The sequence below is a fragment of the Schistocerca americana genome, chromosome 5 (genome assembly GCF_021461395.2).
Source record: "Schistocerca americana isolate TAMUIC-IGC-003095 chromosome 5, iqSchAmer2.1, whole genome shotgun sequence".
NCBI lineage: Eukaryota > Metazoa > Arthropoda > Insecta > Orthoptera > Acrididae > Schistocerca > Schistocerca americana.
The window spans coordinates 656,372,360-656,391,369 of NC_060123.1; the positions used below are offsets into that span (position 1 = coordinate 656,372,360).

Here is a 19,010-nt window from a genome sequence, read left to right on the forward strand (position 1 = left end):
CATCTGCTGTGAACTGTAGATTCGTTATTGGTAGCTTATCAGTCTCTCCTTTGGTATCGAGAGTAATTGCTAAATCTGTCTCATAATTTCAGGGCGGAAAACTGGCGATACACTGAACATGAAAAAGACAAATGCTCTACCGTATCAGAGATTTATGAAACGTACTTTCGTGTTTCTGATCATGAACCAGACATGTAAATGAAACTCAGCAAATCGAAGGTAAATGAGTAAACATTCGTAACGTATACTATTACATAAAGACATGTTGTATTTTAACGTTTCTAGCAAAAATCTCGAAAAGTTCTTAACCAATTTAGTTAAAATTTTTATATGACGCTCTAATATACTTTCGTATGAATAAAGGCTAGATATTTCTTTAATGTACATGGTAGATAACGGTATATACAAGAGGAAAGGTTATTAGCTGTAATGTAAATTAATTTATATATATACAGGGTGGTACATTGATCGTGACCGGGCCAAATATCTCACGAAATAAGCGCCAAACGAAAAAACTCCAAAGAACGAAACTTGTCTGGCTTCAAAGGGGAAGCCAGATGGCGCTATGGTTGGCCCTCTAGATGGCGCTGCCATACGTCAAACGGATATCAACTGGTTTTTTTTTTTTTTTTTTAAATAGGAACCCCCATTTTTTATTACATATAATATGAATATTTTAGTTGGACCACTTTTTTACTTTGAGATAGACGGCGCTGTAATAGTCACAAACGTATAAGTACGTGGTATCACATAACATTCCGCCACTGCGGACGGTATTTGCTTCGTGATATATTACCCGTGTTAAAATGGACCGTTTACCAATTGCGGAAAAGGTCGATATCGTGTTGCTGTATGGCTATTGTGATCTAAATGTCCAACGGGCGTGTGCTATGCATGCTGCTCGGTATCCTGGACGACATCATCCAAGTGTCCGCACCGTTCGCCGGATAGTTATGTTATTTAAGGGAAAAAATGGTTCAAATGGCTCTGAGCACTATGGGACTTAACTCCTGAATTCATCAGTCCCCTAGAACTTAGAACTACTTAAACCTAATTAAGTTAAGGACATCACACACACCCACGCCCGAGGCAGGATTCGAACCTGCGACCGTAGCGGTCGCGCGGTTCCAGACTGTAACGCCTAGAACCGCTCGGCCACCCCTGCAAGCTATTTAAGGAAACATTAAGTGTTCAGCCACATGTGAAACGTCAGCCATGACCTGCAACAAATGATGGTGCCCAAGTAGGTGTTTTAGCTGCTGTCGCGGCTAATCCGCCCATCAGTAGCAGACAAATTGCGCGAGAATCGGGAATCGCAAAAACGACGGAGTTGAGAATACTACGTCAACATCTATTGCACCCGTACCATACTTCTATGCACCAGGAATTGCATGGCGACGACTTTGAACGTCGTGTACAGTTCTGCCTCTGGGCATAAGAGAAATTATGGGACAATGACAGATATTTTTCACGCGTTCTACTTAGCGACGAAGCGTCATTCACCAACAGCAGTAACGTAAACCGGCATAATATACACTATTGGGCAACGGAAAATTCACGATGGCTGCGACAAGTGGAACATCAGCGACCTTGGCGGGTTAATGTATGCTGCGGCATTATGGAAGGAAGGATAATTGGCCCCCTTTTATCGATGGCAATCTAAATGGTGCAATTCCTACATAATGTTCTACCGATGTTACTGCAAGATGTTTCACTGCATGACAGAATGGCGATGTACTTCCAACATGATGGACGTCCGGCACATAGCTCGCTTGAGATTGAAGCGGTATTGAATAGCATATTTCATGATAGGTGGACAGGTCGTCGAAGCACCATACGATGGCCCGCACGTTCACCGGATCTGACGTCCCCGGATTTCTTTCTGTGCGGAAATTTCAAGGATATTTGCTATCGTGATCCACCGACAACGCCTGACAAGATGCGTCAGCGCATTGTCAATGCATGTGCGAACATTACGGAAGGCGAACTACTCGCTGTTGAGAGGAATGTCGTTACACGCATTGCCAAATGCATTGAGACTGACGTACATCATTTTGAGCATTTATTGCATTAATGTGGTATTTACAGGTAATCACGCTGTAACAGCATGCGTTCTCAGAAACGATAAGTTCACAAAGGTACGTGTATCACATTGGAACAACCGAGATAAAATGTTCAAGCGTACCTACGAACTGTATTATAATTTAAAAACCCTACCTGTTACCAACTGTTCTTCTAAAATTGTGAGCCATATGTTTGTGACTATTACAGCGCTATCTATCACAAAGCAAAAAAGTGGTCCAACTCAAACATTCATATTTCTTTCCGTTCTACACGAATATGTAATAAAAATGGGGGTTCCTATTTTTAAAAAAATGCAGTTGATATCCGTTTGACGTATGGCAGCGCCATCTAGCGGGCCAACCATAGCGCCATCTGGCTTCCCCTTTGAAGCCAGACAAGTTTCGTTCTTTGGAGTTTTTTCGTTTGACGCTTATTTCGTGAGATATTTGGCCCGGTCACGATCAATGTACCACCCTGTATATATATAAATTAATTTACATTACAGCTAATAACCTTTCCTCTTGTATATACCGTTATCTACCATGTACATTAAAGAAATATCTAGCCTTTATTCATACGAAAGTATATTAGAGCGTCATATAAAAATTTTAACTAAATTGGTTAAGAACTTTTCGAGATTTTTGCTAGAAACGTTAAAATACAACATGTCTTTATGTAATAGTATACGTTACGAATGTTTACTCATTTACCTTCGATTTGCTGAGTTTCATTTACATGTCTGGTTCATGATCAGAAACACGAAAGTACGTTTCATAAATCTCTGATACGGTAGAGCATTTGTCTTTTTCATGTTCAGTGTATCACCAGTTTTCCGCCCTGAAATTATGAGACAGATTTAGCAATTACTCTCGATACCAAAGGAGAGACTGATAAGCTACCAATAACGAATCTACAGTTCACAGCAGATGCACTCAGAAGGCTGGTTGGTTGATTTTGGGGAGGTGACCATACAGCGAGGTCACAGGTCCCAACCGATTAGGGAAAGACGGGGATCGAAGTCAGCCGTGCCCTCTCAAAGGAACCATCCCGGCCTTTGAAGCTATTTCGGGAAATCACGGAAAACCTAAATCAGAATGGCCGGACGTGGATTTGAACCGTCGTTCTCCTACCCCACATCGCTCGGTCACTCAGAAAAGGAAGTAATTAATGTACGTATAAAAAAAACGATATATGTTGTTAGAAGTGATACAGTGGCACAAGAAATAAGCTCCTAACTGAGCCGTGTTGGCTCCGTATAGTGGGCTGTTCACGGAGCTTACGGGCGTACGATTGTTTAAGCGATCAGTGGTCGCTAGAGTTGTGTTGGTCGGCAATGCTTGGGGGCTAATGTTGACACAGCAGGTTTACCCTAGAGCAAGTAGGCATAGCTGCTGATGTAGGAGTTGGAGTGGTACCGTGTGCTCCGCCCTTTGCGGTAAGGTACTCCTTACTTGATTGACACATGTGCTCCCTTGTTGAAGTTTCTCTCGCTACACTGGATTGCCTATGGCTCTCCATCACTCTCCCTGAGTAACTTGTGATTTCTTGGTTATTACATTATCTTGTTATATTTTATTGTAAGATTAACCAGTTAATTCTTTTATCAATCCTTACTGTAATGTACTTGTTGTAATACGTAAGGTTTGCTTGTTTGCTCTCGACTTTCCGAGCTGTTCGTAGCGTTTGGAGGCGTTGCCGCTGGGTGTTATGTTACCCGCCGGTTCATTTAGCGTAGCCTGCCGGCATCGGCTGCGTATGTGCTCGCGTGAAGCGCGCTGATTCGTCTCACCGTAGCCTCTGAGACATTTGCGGCATCCTGGCTTGCGACGGCATCCCTCATAAGTTAACTTTGCGTCTCGTAGCAATCGGGCATTAGGTTAACCAGTAGTGCCCGTTATTCTAAACCATCTTACTGATGTAAAGCTCAAATTTCCTTATTTCGTAATTTATGTTTTCAGGTCAGTATCTTGAATATGTACAAGGGACTTCTCTGATTGATCAGATATTGTGTCCAGAATGAGATTTTCACTCTGCAGCGGAGTGTGCGCTGATATGAAACTTCCTGGCAGATTAAAACTGTGTGCCTGACCGAGACTCGAACTCGGGACCTTTGCCTTTCGCGGGCAAGTGCTCTACCATCTGAGCTACCGAAGCACGACTCACGTCCGGTACCCACAGCTTCAGTTCTGCCAGTATCTCGTCTCCTACCTTCCAAACTTTACAGAAGCTCTCCTGCGAACCTTTCAGAACTAGCACTTGCCCGCGAAAGGCAAAGGTCCCGAGTTCTAGTCTCGGTCGGGCACACAGTTTTAATCTGCCAGAAAGTTTCATATCAGCGCACACTCCGCTGCAGAGTGAAAATCTCATTCTGGAAACATCCCCCAGGCTGTAGCCAAGCCATGTTTCTGCTATATCCTTTCTTTCAGGAGTGCTAGTTCTGCAAGTTTCGCAGGAGAGCTTCTGTAAAGTTTGGAAGGTAGGAGACGAGAAACTGGCAGAAGTGAAGCTGTGAGTACCGGGCGTGAGTCGTGCTTCGGTAGCTCAGTTGGTAGAGCACTTGCCCGCGGAAGGCAAAGGTCCCGAGTTCTAGTCTCGGTCGGGCACACAGTTTTAATCTGCCAGGAAGTTTCAGATATTGTGTATTTGTGTTGATTCTAGACTTGTATAAATTTATGTTACTACACTTCTTCTTAGCTATATTTGTTGTCAGGCAGCCCCTTTGGCCAGACAAATGTTGGATATATAGTCTTTAGCATCACTGGTGTCATTGTTCACCCAGCGCTAAACGCTTGTTTGAGTTATATTTGATTGTACTACTTGCTTGTTAGTCCTTCATAAATTGGTGCATTTTATTCGTTTAAATTAACTAATTAATCATCACATGGTTTAGATGAAGAAATTTTGGAGTAACTGCCTGAATCATTTGTATTTTATTGTTTTTGGTATCTGTACAATAAAAGATCCTTGGACTTCCGTGAAGTAACGAATTGAAACGTCCCCTTTGAACAATTATACACGACTGTGCTTAAACTGACACACAATATTTTGTTAGCGCAACGCAATCTGACTTTCAAAATTCCCTACAAAAGAATGGCCCTGACTAACATTAAACTATACCTTTCACAAATCACTTACCTCACAAAAATCTTCGCTGCTCAAGCTACTGCAATACAGCGAGCGCCACTACTGCCAGCTAAATAAAAGATTCAAACTATGGAAGGCACTAACTACTGATAGGGGTAGTTAGCAAATGAAAGATATTAATAGAGAACAAACAATGTATTTACCTTGATATCATCATATATAAATACAGCAGTTCATGACAAATTTCAAAACTACGCCATCTCTCTCCCCACATCCACCACTGCTGGCGGCTCACCTCCAACTGCGCAACGCTACGCGCTGTTCACATCCAGCTGCCGCTGCCCAACACTACAATGGCGAGTATTACAACAATGCAAAGCAGCCGCAGACTGCACACAGCACAGCCAGTGATTTTCATACAGAGGTGGCGTTACCAATAAAAAAACCTAAACAGCCTACTTACAGAATGACCTGTGATGAATGACCTGCACCTTTCCCATGCCCGTTTAGTTGTTTCCTTATACTAGGGCACCACTGACCTTTCACTAACCACTATAAATACCTGTCATTTCTAGCCAAAGGAGTCCGATCAGATAATCACTACACAATGAGAGATAACTGCTTCAGCGGGATCATCTATCGCCTAAAATTTGTTATCACAGGGTGTCGCTGAAACTGTAGGCATAGATACAGAAATGGTTTATTATGTTAACAACTGTGACCTGCAGTTATCATCAAATGACGTTCCTTGCTTCCTCGCATGGCCTGCTATAAGCTGTGTGTAAAAATTACCCGCTTCTAGCGAAAGAAAATTGTCTGAAAACATAGTGACAACATCGTGACGCGTATCATTCGAAGTTAAAAAAATGTGTAAACGTGTCTGCCGAAAGCATTATCTTGTAATCAGTTAATGCGTTCTTCAGAGTCAAATGTTTAATGGTCAGTGCACACAGTGTGGTTTACAAAGTCGCAGTTCATTATACCTTGCAAATCTCTTATACTCACTTGTATGGGAATACTGCTCACGTTATGAGTGAGTTACGAAATGCGTGATAAGGTCTTTTGGCAGATGATATTCTATTTATTACTAACAATATGATAAGGTTTCAGTAAAAAAAAATTTAATTACAATATGTACACATATGAAAAATATTAAATAGCTGTCTTTTATACAATATCGAATGGCATATAATGAGCACTACCCTTTGTTCCTCTTGCTCAGCCTCAGCTGTATACCGCCTTTTGGTGTGAGGACTATCGCCCTGGGTTCGAAGGACAGATGGCGGATGGTCTTCTCACATGGCTCTATGTTATACCTCGAGAGAATGTTGGTGAGCCCGACTTTAGTTTGCAGCAACCCAAATCTCATACCTGAAACATGAGAACAAGCCTTTTACCATACAGTAAGCAAATTCGACTATTACCAAATATGGGTATGTCTTCCAAAGCCACATTCATTATATGGTCCGCAGATACAACTTGGACCATTCTTGCAAATCAAATATTCACTGTAAAATGTTTAATCTGTTCAGTAACCAAGCTAACTAGAGAAAATTTGCATATCCAGTCTCAGCATTTTCCATTCGATTTACAAATAATAGTCACTGACCCTTTTCTCTTAGGAAAAATTCTGGAAATGGTCAGGTATGTTTGTAACCAGTAGGTTTCAAATAGTTTTGTTTAGAGTCTGGACTTCCCAACTGACTGTTAGAGACAGCTGTCTGATAACGCGTTCAGTGTTGCTTCCCAATCTTGTTTGTTACCAATCCATTTTTCGCAGTCACTTTTAGGCAGAGTAAAGGCAACCTCTTCTAGTAGCGTTGATTGGTGTAGTTTCGTGATATCGTAAACATTCCACTCTGTTAGAGACACGTAATCTATGTTTCCATTATACATCCCAACTGTTGGAGAAAATTTTCATACTTTCTATTTTCTGGTATTGTTTCGCGTCAACTGCTTTCTCGGAGAGACGTGAGACTTGTTAGCGACTCGCCATTTTACTCCTTGCCGTACTACTTACTTTGAAGAAATCCGTGCCCAGACTGTTAATGACGACGTGTGCTGAACGGGACAGCATAATACACGAAACAATCGCAGTAAAAGCCCAATGGCTGGTGTATATCAACACTAATTTGATTCGTGTTCCCTTCTTAAATATGTCACACCCAAAAGGGCCCAAAAACATATATGAAGCTTCTTCATATGTGACATCATCATAAGGAATGTAATAACACGACGCCTTAAAGTAGAGACTGTCAAACTGTCAATTACAAGAAGAACTGCACCCCTTAAACGAATTTCTGACAGGAATATACCTAAAACTCTAGAAGTCAGTAATCCTGCATGGCATGGTGGTAAGGTAGTTTAGAAGGCATTGCGGTAGATGTGTAAAGCCTCTTTACACTGTGTTTTCCACGCTTTTAGTAGTCCGGTAATTGACATTTCTTACAGTTGGGTGTGCTACATTTATACGCTGATCGACGTATGTTTGCATTTCCTGACAGTGTATCTTTTTATGGATAATCTACATATGTAATAGAGCCACGTCCGACACACATATAATCAAGATTTCGGTATACTCCAAATCAAATGGCTCTAAGCACTATAGAACTTAACATCTGAGGTCATCAGTCCCCTGGAACTTAGAACTACTTAAACCTAACTAACCTAAGGACATCACACACATCCATGCCCGAGGCAGGATTCGAACCTGCGACCGTAGCGGTCACGCGGTTTTAGACTGAAGCGCCTAGAACCGCACGGCTACAGCGGCCGGCCGGTATGCTTCGAGGACTTTTTCATGACTTGCAAAAAGGCCAACATCTAATCTTGAAAAGCAGTTACTGTATTCGAGGATGTATTCGGGGATCATTGTTGTTCTAAACTGTTTGTCTAGGTGTTCAACCATCTCTGCACTGCCGTGTTCCGTTGATGTGATATACAGGTCACGCTTGTCCTTCCATACCAGAGCCTGCAAATTATTACAACTTCGCCATGAAAATTTTCCTTTTTTTTAAAGAACGTATCTCCTTGAATATTTTTTGGCGCATTCCGCTCATTTCTGTGAACTGTCCCGATAACATTTGCGTTCTCCTGTTTTTAAAAAGAGGTTTGGGAGAGGAGTATCATTAAGAAACAAAGAATAGAATATCCCTTATTTAGTTCGCCGGCCGAAGTGGCCCAGCGGTTCTAGGCACTACAGTCTGGAGCCGCGCGACCGCTACGGTCGCAGGTTCGAATCCTGCCTCGGGCATGGATGTGTGTGATGTCCTTAGGTTAGTTAGGTTTAAGTACTTCTAAGTTCTAGGAGACTGATGACCTCAGATGTTAAGCCCCATAGTGCTCAGAGCCATTTGAACCATTTTGAACCTTATTTAGTTCGGATTGTGGCAAGACCATGACAATATCCTCTGGTGCACTAGTATTCCGATCAGTTCTGTATTTTGGAACCGTAACAATAACCGCTACTTACCTCATACAGTTTATAAATTTTTACTATATATCTCACTCTTTTCGACGGATCAGGTTGTTTATATGCTAAACGTCCTTCATTTTTCATTAAAATTCGTCTATAAAGCTACATTCATCCGGCGTGTAAATTTCTTTGAATTTCTCATTGGAGTACTGTCAGTACTGTCAACAGTTCCTGAAAAATGTCAGAATTTCGAAGTTTGTTTAAATCTTTTAAAAGGCATCACATTTTTTTAATATTTGCGTTTCTACTGGGCTTTATTTTGATATCAAATTCAACACCTTCCAGTCTCCTAACATATTTTATTTGGCTACCAGTTTCGGCAACTTACTACGCCAACTTCAGGCTCCTACTGACCTGTAAGAAGATTCCGCCTCGATTATGATCAAAAAAGGGGCCAGAAATACTGTTATTAACAGAATTCTGCTTCCTAGAGCGATACTTTCAATCATCATCTGCCTGTAGTCGGCAGATGATTGTTGAAGGTAATATTTTAATCCATTGCCTGTATTCATTATTATATAGGTATAGCGTTGGTGTTTGTCTTGCTAAAAAACAGCAGTCACTTCATTATTGGCGAAATTTGAAGAGAGTGTACAAAGCTAGTCGACAGCTGGCAAGTCCATCAACTTCCCATGATAGCTACAATCCTTTGTCATATCTACTGCTGCAGCGCAGTCGAGCTCCTATGGAAAGGAAACCATATACAGGGTGTTACAAAAAGATACGGCCAAACTTTCAGGAAACATTCCTCACGCACAAATAAAGAAAAGATGTTATGTGGACATGTGTCCGGAAACGCTTAATTTCCATATTAGAGCTCATTTTAGTTTCGTCAGTATGTACTGTACTTCCTCGATTCACCGCCAGTTGGCCCAATTGAAGGAAGGTAATGTTGACTTCGGTGCTTGTGTTGACATGCGACTCATTGCTCTACAGTACTAGCATCAAGCACATCAGTACGTAGCATCAACAGGTTAGTGTTCATCACGAACGTGGTTTTGCAGTCAGTGCAATGTTTACAAATGCGGAGTTGGCAGATGCCCATTTGATGTATGGATTAGCACGGGGCAATAGCCGCGGCGCGGTACGTTTGTATCGAGACAGATTTCCAGAACGAATGTGTCCCGACAGGAAGACGTTCGAAGCAATTGATCGGCGTCTTAGGGAGCACGGAATATTCCAGTCTATGACTCGCGACTGGGGAAGACGTAGAACGACGAGGACACCTGCAATGGACGAAGCAATTCTTCGTGCAGTTGACGATAACCCTAATGTCAGCGCAGAGAAGTTGCTGCTGTACAAGCTAACGTTGACCACGTCACTGTATGGAGAGTGCTACGGGAGAACCAGTTGTTTCCGTACCGTGTACAACGTGTGCAGGCACTATCAGCAGCTGATTGGCCTCCATGGGCACATTTCTGCGAATGGTTCATCCAACAATGTCAATCCTCATTTCATTGGAAATGTTCTCTTTACGGATGAGGCTTCATTCAAACGTGATCAAATTGTAAATTTTCACAATCAACATGTGTGGGCTGACGAGAATCCGCACGCAATTGTGCAATCACGTCATCAACACAGATTTTCTGTGAACGTTTGGGCAGGCATTGTTGGTGATGTCTTGATTGGGCCCCATGTTCTTCCACCTACGCTGAATGGAGCACGTTATCATGATTTCATACGGGATACTCTATCTGTACTGCTAGAACATGTGCCTTGACGACACAACATGTGGTTCATGCACGATGGAGCTCCTGCACATTTCAGTCGAAGTGTTCGTACGCTTCTCAACAACATATTCGGTGACCGATGGATTGGTAGAGGCGGACCAATCCCATGGCCTCCACGCTCTCCTGACCTCAACCCTCTTGACTTTCATTTATGGGGGCATTTGAAAGCTCTTGTCTACGCAAATGTAGAGACTCTTCGTGCTCGTACTGTGGACGGCTGTGATACAATACGCCATTCTCCAGCGCTGCATCAGCGCATCAGGGAATCCATGCGACGGAGGGTGGATGCATGTATCCTTGCTAAAGGAGGACATTTTGAACATTTTCTGTAACAAAGTGTTTGAAGTGACGCTGGTACGTTCTGTTGCTGTGTGTTTCCATTCCATGATTAATGTGATTTGAAGATAAGTAATAAAATGAGCTCTAACATGGAAAGTAAGCGTTTCTGGACACATGTCCACTTAACATATTTTCTTTCTTTGTGTGTGAGGAATGTTTCCTGAAAGTTTGGCCGTACCTTTTTGTAACACCCTGTAAGTAAATTAAGAGGAGCTGCTAAATATAATCAGGAACTTGTTACCTTTCGCTTTGACACGCCTTTAACTAATCCGAGATCTTTAGACAAACTAAATACTGACGCTGGTGCAGTTGTCGTTCTGCGGGATTTGCTGGAGGTGTGATGGTCGAGGCGCAGTGTACATGAGTAAAGTGGCGGCCGGTTGCAGACCTCACCTATGCAGATGCGGGGGCCCTCCCCGAACGGCAGGTACACGTAGGGGTGCCTCTGCGCCTTCTGCTCCTCAGAGAACCTCTCGGGGTCGAAGCGCTCCGGGTCTGGGTAGATCTCCGGGTCGTGGTGCAGCCCGTACACTGGTATCACGACGGGCGTCCCTTTGTCCAGGACGACGTCGCTGTCAGGAATCTTGTACACGGCGTTACTCTCCCTGTTCAGTACAGGAAGTGGTGGATACTTCCTCAGCGTCTCTGTAACAGGAACAGTAGAAACAACGTTCTTTCCGTGTTTTCTCATTTACAGCTATTATTCCAAAAAGGACTCTTCTTACTGGTTGAAACCATATAAAATGCCTCCGCCAATGATTGAGAAAAAGGGACTGTTCGCAATACTATCGACTTATCGTTACCAAGAAGGCCCTCAGTCCTTGTGGAACTATCCAACAGGAGAAGGATGGAAGACCAAGACATATAAATCCGTCGACGACGAGGTTATTAGAGACAGATAACAAACTCGGTCTGAGGAAGGAAATCAACAGCGTACTTCTCAGAGAAATCGTCCCAGCATTGTTCTCGATTTAGGATAACCGCGGAAGTTAGAATCGGCAAACAGGGAATTAGAACTGAAGTTCTCCAGAATACGAGTTCAATGAGTGGACCATCTTGTTCGGTCCCGCCAGTATAATTATTGATAATGCACACATTTCGCCGCCTTACGTTAGAAAAAAGGCCCAGATTTTGTAACGCCAGAGATCTCTAGATAATATCGGTTGCCTCCTTGGCCATCATTATCTTTTGGAAGGGTATATAAATGTTTCTAGGTGAGCAAAGGATGGATTTCTGCAGATATTAGCAGTTTCTCAGACATTTACAGTGCCGCGTGCTATTGGGAAGCAATTTGCAGTTGGGCAAATTGATGCTTGATAATTATGGGAATTAATTCCTTTCTCAATATAAACACAGATAGAAAATAGTTAACCTTTAGTTGCACTTAATTCCGTGTACTTAAAGAGGATAACAGTGAATTCTTATCGGTTCCCTGCAAATTTTGATGAAGGAGCGATCCGAACTTTCCTTAGTTTTCTCTCAGATATTTTCCGTCTGCTCGTCCTTTTTCCACATTCCTTCCCTCTCTTAACAACACACTGCGTGCCTCTCTCCAGACACACACACACACACACTCTCACGCACACACACACACACACACACACACGCACACACACGCACGCATGCACGTACCTTTTGCTACATCTACACGACATGTCACAACTGCGTTAGTTTCACTTGATGGCATGCTAGATAGAGGGGGGGGGGGGGGAGTTAAGAAAATAGAAACTAAGCATTGATCCACCTTTATAAACATTACACTATCGCCATAGTTTAAAAGTACTTGGGAACATGGTAATCTCTTCTAGCGTGCTGCATGTCCACAGTGTGCCTTTTCCTGTTTACATATGTCATTTATACTTCAGCGCGGAAACATCCATCACGTGCTAAGAAACACACCTACAGTTACGTATTGGAGTTCTTATGCTCCACGTCGATACTGAAGGATAGTATACTGAGAGAGATGAAGCAAATAACTGACACACCCCCCCCTTTCCCTCCCCCTTCCACCTTCGCGCGTGGATTCACTATCCCTTCTCGAAGCGAAGAAAATTTGCTTATAAATCTTTCTCGAGAAGAAACTGTTCCAAATAGATTTGACTGTCGAAATTCGGCGTAAAGAAAGATTTATCGTCTCATCGACGTCGAGGTAATTATAGACGTTGCACACATTCGATATGAATGAGGATGGGGCAATGAAATTCTCCGTGTACATTTTAAACTTCCCATCCAAGAAATAGCCTTTATTGATTTACGGAAACCTTAGAAAAACTAAATACGTATTTCGGGACGGCAACTTCAGTACTGGGACTATCGTATGACAGTGAAGCTTTTAAACTGTCGCACTACTTCTCTCAGCAAAGAATATTTTGTGCCTTATAAACTGTGATGGAACAGAGTTAAGACCTCTCTGTCCGTCAAAAATAGGTCTCGACAAGGACAAGGTTCTAATGGCAGGACACATGAAACGGACCGCGAACACAGGAAAAACAAGTAGGCAGAAATTCTTTATAGATGATGTACTAGAAATGTGGCAAGGATCCATGTGAATTAACTTCGAGAGTCTGAATCACAAATTAATAATTTACGTCAGTAATTGTTATTTCTGACAGAAATGTGATGGAAATTACACAGAATTCTGTGTGAGTTGCAAAGTGTTTGTCGTCTTTGTATTTTGGAAATACGAACGAGATCATCTGCCTCACTGGAGGCTCTTTAGTTAAGGCGGGCAATCAGATGCTTTGACGCGAGGGTTTATTTTTACTGTAATTCACCGTTTTCTTATACTTGTAGTCTTGTTCCTGTCTTGTTTCTGATTTTAATTTGAGGTGTCACGAACCTGTTTAAAACCATCCTTCTTTCCAATTTACGTCAATCTTGTTAAAACTGAAATTATTCTCTTCCATGCTACTCGTCATATTTATGACAAAACTGTGAAATAGAGAGAAAAAAACGTAAATTCGCACGTACCTGCGACTACTTTTTCCAGGTAGTGCATGCTGTTGATTGACTCGTAGGTGACTTTTCCGTCGTGTTGCTTGAGGACTGCGTCTATCTCCTCCTGCACTCGCGCCTGGATGTCCGGGTGGTGAGCCAGCTCGTGGAGGGCGAAGCTCATGGTCGTCGAAGACGTCTCGAAGCCCGCCAGGAAGAACACGAACGCCTGCGCGGCCACGTCGTCCATCGACAACTCTGGAAAAGTTGCCCACATTTTGTATTTACCGCGGCAGTTAATAAATTTACCGTCACAAAGAACTTCGAAGTAGAAATAGTCGATAAACGAATTATTACCTGACCCTACACATCAAAATTAGAACACATGACGTTTTGGATCACTCTTTTACTGTTTTTACTTGCGTATTCATCAAACTTATAGGTACACATAAATGGCAGTCTGTTTTCGCCGGCTTTCTGCTGGCGGTTGTGATAGTATTCCATTGAAATCGTCGCCCTTTTCATTAATCCAAGATCTACTGCGGCCGAGTATTGCGCAAAAAATCGAATGCTTCAGATAAAGACTGCTTTGTTCGTCATAATCTAGATTCTACGTAGTAAAAGTCGGTTATGATGTAACAAGCCACTTTTGACCACCAAATAAAATTGCTTGAAATTACTCGTCATTTTCCACAGCGATCTTTTATTTAAACTTACTTTACCAGCTTTATTCGTACGGTGCAATATTTCGGTTTGTGGATTCCCTTTCATAAATTATCCTCATCTTACAAACATACTGGAATTCAGAACCACCTCTTTTTCGAATTAACGTTGTGTTTTGTGTGCGATAGTCCACCAACTAACCTTGATGTGAGAGAAAGGCCTATCTTATTTTTGGCACTGGTTTATGAACTTCTTTTGAGGCAATAAATATATTTCAGAGGAAGTTTAAAATACACGGATTTTGTAATATTAATTTCAATAAAGACACATCGATAACTTTGGTAATACTTTGCTTATCCAAAATCCAATTTCAGTTTCATAATCTCCTTATCGAAGGGAATAGTATCAGATACATCACAATAATATTGTGTTTAATTTTTGTTTTGACATATTTTTAGTGATTTTTGCTTTTGTGTTTTCACCAACACCATTGCTACCCTTGAAGATATGAAACACGTATTATATTGTCCATACAGCAGACCCTTCTCCTGGAAGTTATGTGAAAACGTTATTCTAGCGGACCGTTTAGTTATTTGTTGCTCGAAAAACTGATCAATCTATGTTTCCTCAACGCGCTAGTTTCTTTCAACTCGCCGTTCGTGTTTAGGTGGGATATCAAGAAGGCTGAGGTGTGAATAGTAACTTGGATTGAGGAGGGGTGTGTGCTATGGAAGTCCGTCCAGTTGTACAAAGTCAATGGGCAGGGATGCCGTAGTGGATAGTGCATCTGCCTTGTGAGCAGGCGAACTGAGAATTCTTAACCCTCTGTTACATAATTCCTATTCGTTTTACGATGGTCAGTCAAACGAAAACCTTAAATATTTTTTTAAATATTATTTATTATGCAGAAGTGGTACAAAGCTGTATCAATTGTCAACATAATCTCCCCCACCCTCAATGCAAGTCCTCCAGCGCTTACAAAGTGCATAAATACCTTTAGAAAAAAATTCTTTTGGTAGTCCGCGCAACCACTCATGCACCGCGTGGCGTACCTCTTCATCAGAACGGAATTTCTTTCCTCCCATTGCGTCTTTGAGTGGTCCAAACATGTGGAAATTACTTGGGGCAAGGTCTGGTGAGTATGGTGGATGAGGCAGTGGTTGGTGGAAGTGAACCCAGGTTTGGTCGCCAGTAACGATTCTTGCAAGGAAGCCACCACCATCTCATTCAAAGCGCCGAAGAAGTTCTTTACAAACTTCAACACGTTGTTCTCTCATTTCAGGAGTCAGCTGCTGTGGCACCCATCTTGCAGACACTTTGTGAAACTGGAGCACATCATGCACAATGTGGTGTGCTGACCCATGACTAATCTGTAAACATGCTGCAATGTCATTCAGTGTCACTCGGCGGTTTTCTTTCACTATGGCTACAACTGCTGCAGTGTTCTGTGGAGTCACAACTCGTTGTGCCTGACCTGGACGAGGAGCATCTTCCACTGAGGTCACACCATTTGCGAACTTCCTACTCCATTCGTAGACTTGCTGCTGTGACAAACATGCATCACCGTACTGAACCTTCATTCGTCAATGAATTTCAGTAGCTTTCACACCTTCACTACGCAAAAACCGAATAACAGAACGCTGTTCTTCCCTGGTGCAAGTTGCAAGTGGGGCGGCCATCTTTATACTGATACTGCGACAGTATGTATGCATCTGCACTATGCTGGCACCTACAGGCCATTCTGCACGCTGTTTGTAGCACGCTTACCAACTTACAGGATAAAGGCGCGAAATTTCGATTTGTTATTACAAGTTTAAGGTTTTCATTTGACTCACCCTCGTAAATTCTTGTGACCATAGGTCGCTAGGCTGCCTCTTTTTGTGCAAATAGTCATTGGACCTGTGAAAGTCCTTCATACTGTGAACAAGAAGCGAAGGTTAACCAGCCAGCACACGACGATTCTGCCAAACGCTGAGAGTTGTACCGACCGAAAAATGCCGCCCGGAGAAGCTAAACGAAATGCCTCGCTGCTCCGGGTACTCCCGAGAAGGACCGAGTGAAACCGAGTGACAAGCCAAGCCTCGACCCGCACGCTGTCCGCACTCGCAACATTCGTGAAGTTCGACACGCCATGGCCGGCCATGTTCTATCCACTGATATGTGTCTACTTTCGGCATGTCTCATAGTTTTCATGCAGTCACCTTTTGAAAAGACAGACGTACTTATGAATAAACCTGTGTTCCTAGTTGGGCAAAAATGTGTTAATTGAATGAATTTCCCTTATTAACATCGTGATCTTTCATTTTGTGGCATTGCAGTTCATGGAGGAGTAGCAGCACCAGGGCAGATACAGAAGTACTGAACACTCACTCCACGTGTCCTCTTCGCCCTTCTCCTTGTGCGCCCCAGGCTTGTCGCTGCCCACGCAGCCCTTGTTCTTGAGCTCGATCATCAGCTGCATGAAGTCGTTCCTCGTCACGCCGTTCTCCTCCCTGTAGTTCACCGTCTGCCGCACCATGCTGCGGAAGTAGTGCGAGACGGCAGAAGCGTTGCTCTTCACCCTGAAATCAATAGCATGTACACTCCTGGAAATGGAAAAAAGAACACATTGACACCGGTGTGTCAGACCCACCATACTTGCTCCGGACACTGCGAGAGGGCTGTACAAGCAATGATCACACGCACGGCACAGCGGACACACCAGGAACCGCGGTGTTGGCCGTCCAATGGCGCTAGCTGCGCAGCATTTGTGCACCGCCGCCGTCAGTGTCAGCCAGTTTGCCGTGGCATACGGAGCTCCATCGCAGTCTTTAACACTGGTAGCATGCCGCGACAGCGTGGACGTGAACCGTATGTGAAGTTGACGGACTTTGAGCGAGGGCGTATAGTGGGCATGCGGGAGGCCGGGTGGACGTACCGCCGAATTGCTCAACACGTGGGGCGTGAGGTCTCCACAGTACATCGATGTTGTTGCCAGTGGTCGGCGGAAGGTGCACGTGCCCGTCGACCTGGGACCGGACCGCAGCGACGCACGGATGCACGCCAAGACCGTAGGATCCTACGCAGTGCCGTAGGGGACCGCACCGCCACTTCCCAGCAAATTAGGGACACTGTTGCTCCTGGGGTATCGGCGAGGACCATTCGCAACCGTCTCCATGAAGCTGGGCTACGGTCCCGCACACCGTTAGGCCGTCTTCCGCTCACGCCCCAACATCGTGCAGCCCGCCTCCAGTAGTGTCGCGACAGGCGTGAATGGAGGGACGAATGGAGACGTGTCGTCTTCAGCGATGAGAGTCGCTTCTGCCTTGGTGCCAATGATGGTCGTATGCGTGTTTGGCGCCGTGCAGGTGAGCGCCACAATCAGGACTGCATACGACCGAGGCACACAGGGCCAACAGCCGGCATCATGGTGTGGGGAGCGATCTCCTACACTGGCCGTACACCACTGGTGATCGTCGAGGGGACACTGAATAGTGCACGGTACATCCAAACCGTCAGCGAACCCATCGTTCTACCATTCCTAGACCGGCAAGGGAACTTGCTGTTCCAACAGGACAATGCACGTCCGCATGTATCCCGTGCCACCCAACGTGCTCTAGAAGGTGTAAGTCAACTACCCTGGCCAGCAAGATCTCCGGATCTGTCCCCCATTGAGCATGTTTGGGACTGGATGAAGCGTCGTCTCACGCGGTCTGCACGTCCAGCACGAACGCTGGTCCAACTGAGGCGCCAGGTGGAAATGGCATGGCAAGCCGTTCCACAGGACTACATCCAGCATCTCTACGATCGTCTCCATGGGAGAATAGCAGCCTGCATTGCTGCGAAAGGTGGATATACACTGTACTAGTGCCGACATTGTGCATGCTCTGTTGCCTGTGTCTATGTGCCTGTGGTTCTGTCAGTGTGATCATGTGATGTATCTGACCCCAGGAATGTGTCAATAAAGTTTCCCCTTCCTGGGACAATGAATTCACGGTGTTCTTATTTCAATTTCCAGGAGTGTACTTGTTACTTGCTCACTGGGACTTGAAAAATTCAAAAGAGTATCTGCAATATAGTTTTAAATTCAAAAGACTATCTGCAGTATAAATCTACTGTGGTGTTCTACTCACTAGGCAGGTACGCTAACCGCTATATCAGCATACCACTGTGGCTACTACCCTTGTACGCCTCCCTCCTCAAGACGATTTCCCATCCACACCTCAGCCTCCTTGGTATTCCCCTTAAACAGCATTGCAGAGGCTCTCCTACTACATTCAAAAAGCACCCCATCATCGAACTAAAGACGGATCCTTCAGTTTGCAGATATATATAATAGATATCTGAGGCTTCAAAATGTCTTTGGAACAGCATAGTTTCATTTGAGTGAAGTATCTCTGCCTGGGTTTGAGGCAGGATCCCCGGTTTCATTCGATGCTGAGGTGCTGCTCCAATACAGTTGGAGAACGTCTGCAATGCTGTTTGAGTTTACGAGGAATACCAAGTGGGCTGAGTGAGGCGTGAACGGGAATCTGGACTGAGGAGTGAAGCATGTTGGGCAGTCAGTGCAGCTGTGCAAAGCCACTGTGGCAGCGTGGCGTACTGGTTAGCACATCTTCATAGTGAGCAAGAGACCCAGTTACGAATTCTTTCCTTGGTACAACTTTTCATTAATCGCTTCAGTCTACAGATATACATCATAGATGTCTGAGACTTGAAAATGTCTTTGGAATCATATAGTT

At 43.9% G+C, this 19,010-nt stretch overlaps 1 protein-coding gene across 1 annotated transcript in view; it reads right to left on the reverse strand.

The window, feature by feature from the left end:
* Window positions 1-6,346: 6,346 nt before the first annotated feature.
* LOC124616614 (probable cytochrome P450 6a14) overlaps window positions 6,347-19,010 on the reverse strand; it is a 32,247-nt gene continuing 19,583 nt past the window's right edge. The window contains 5 exon segments of the mRNA XM_047144937.1: window positions 6,347-6,519; window positions 11,086-11,337; window positions 13,663-13,882; window positions 14,010-14,029; window positions 16,660-16,850. Coding sequence (XP_047000893.1) covers window positions 6,347-6,519; window positions 11,086-11,337; window positions 13,663-13,882; window positions 14,010-14,029; window positions 16,660-16,850 — 856 coding nt within the window.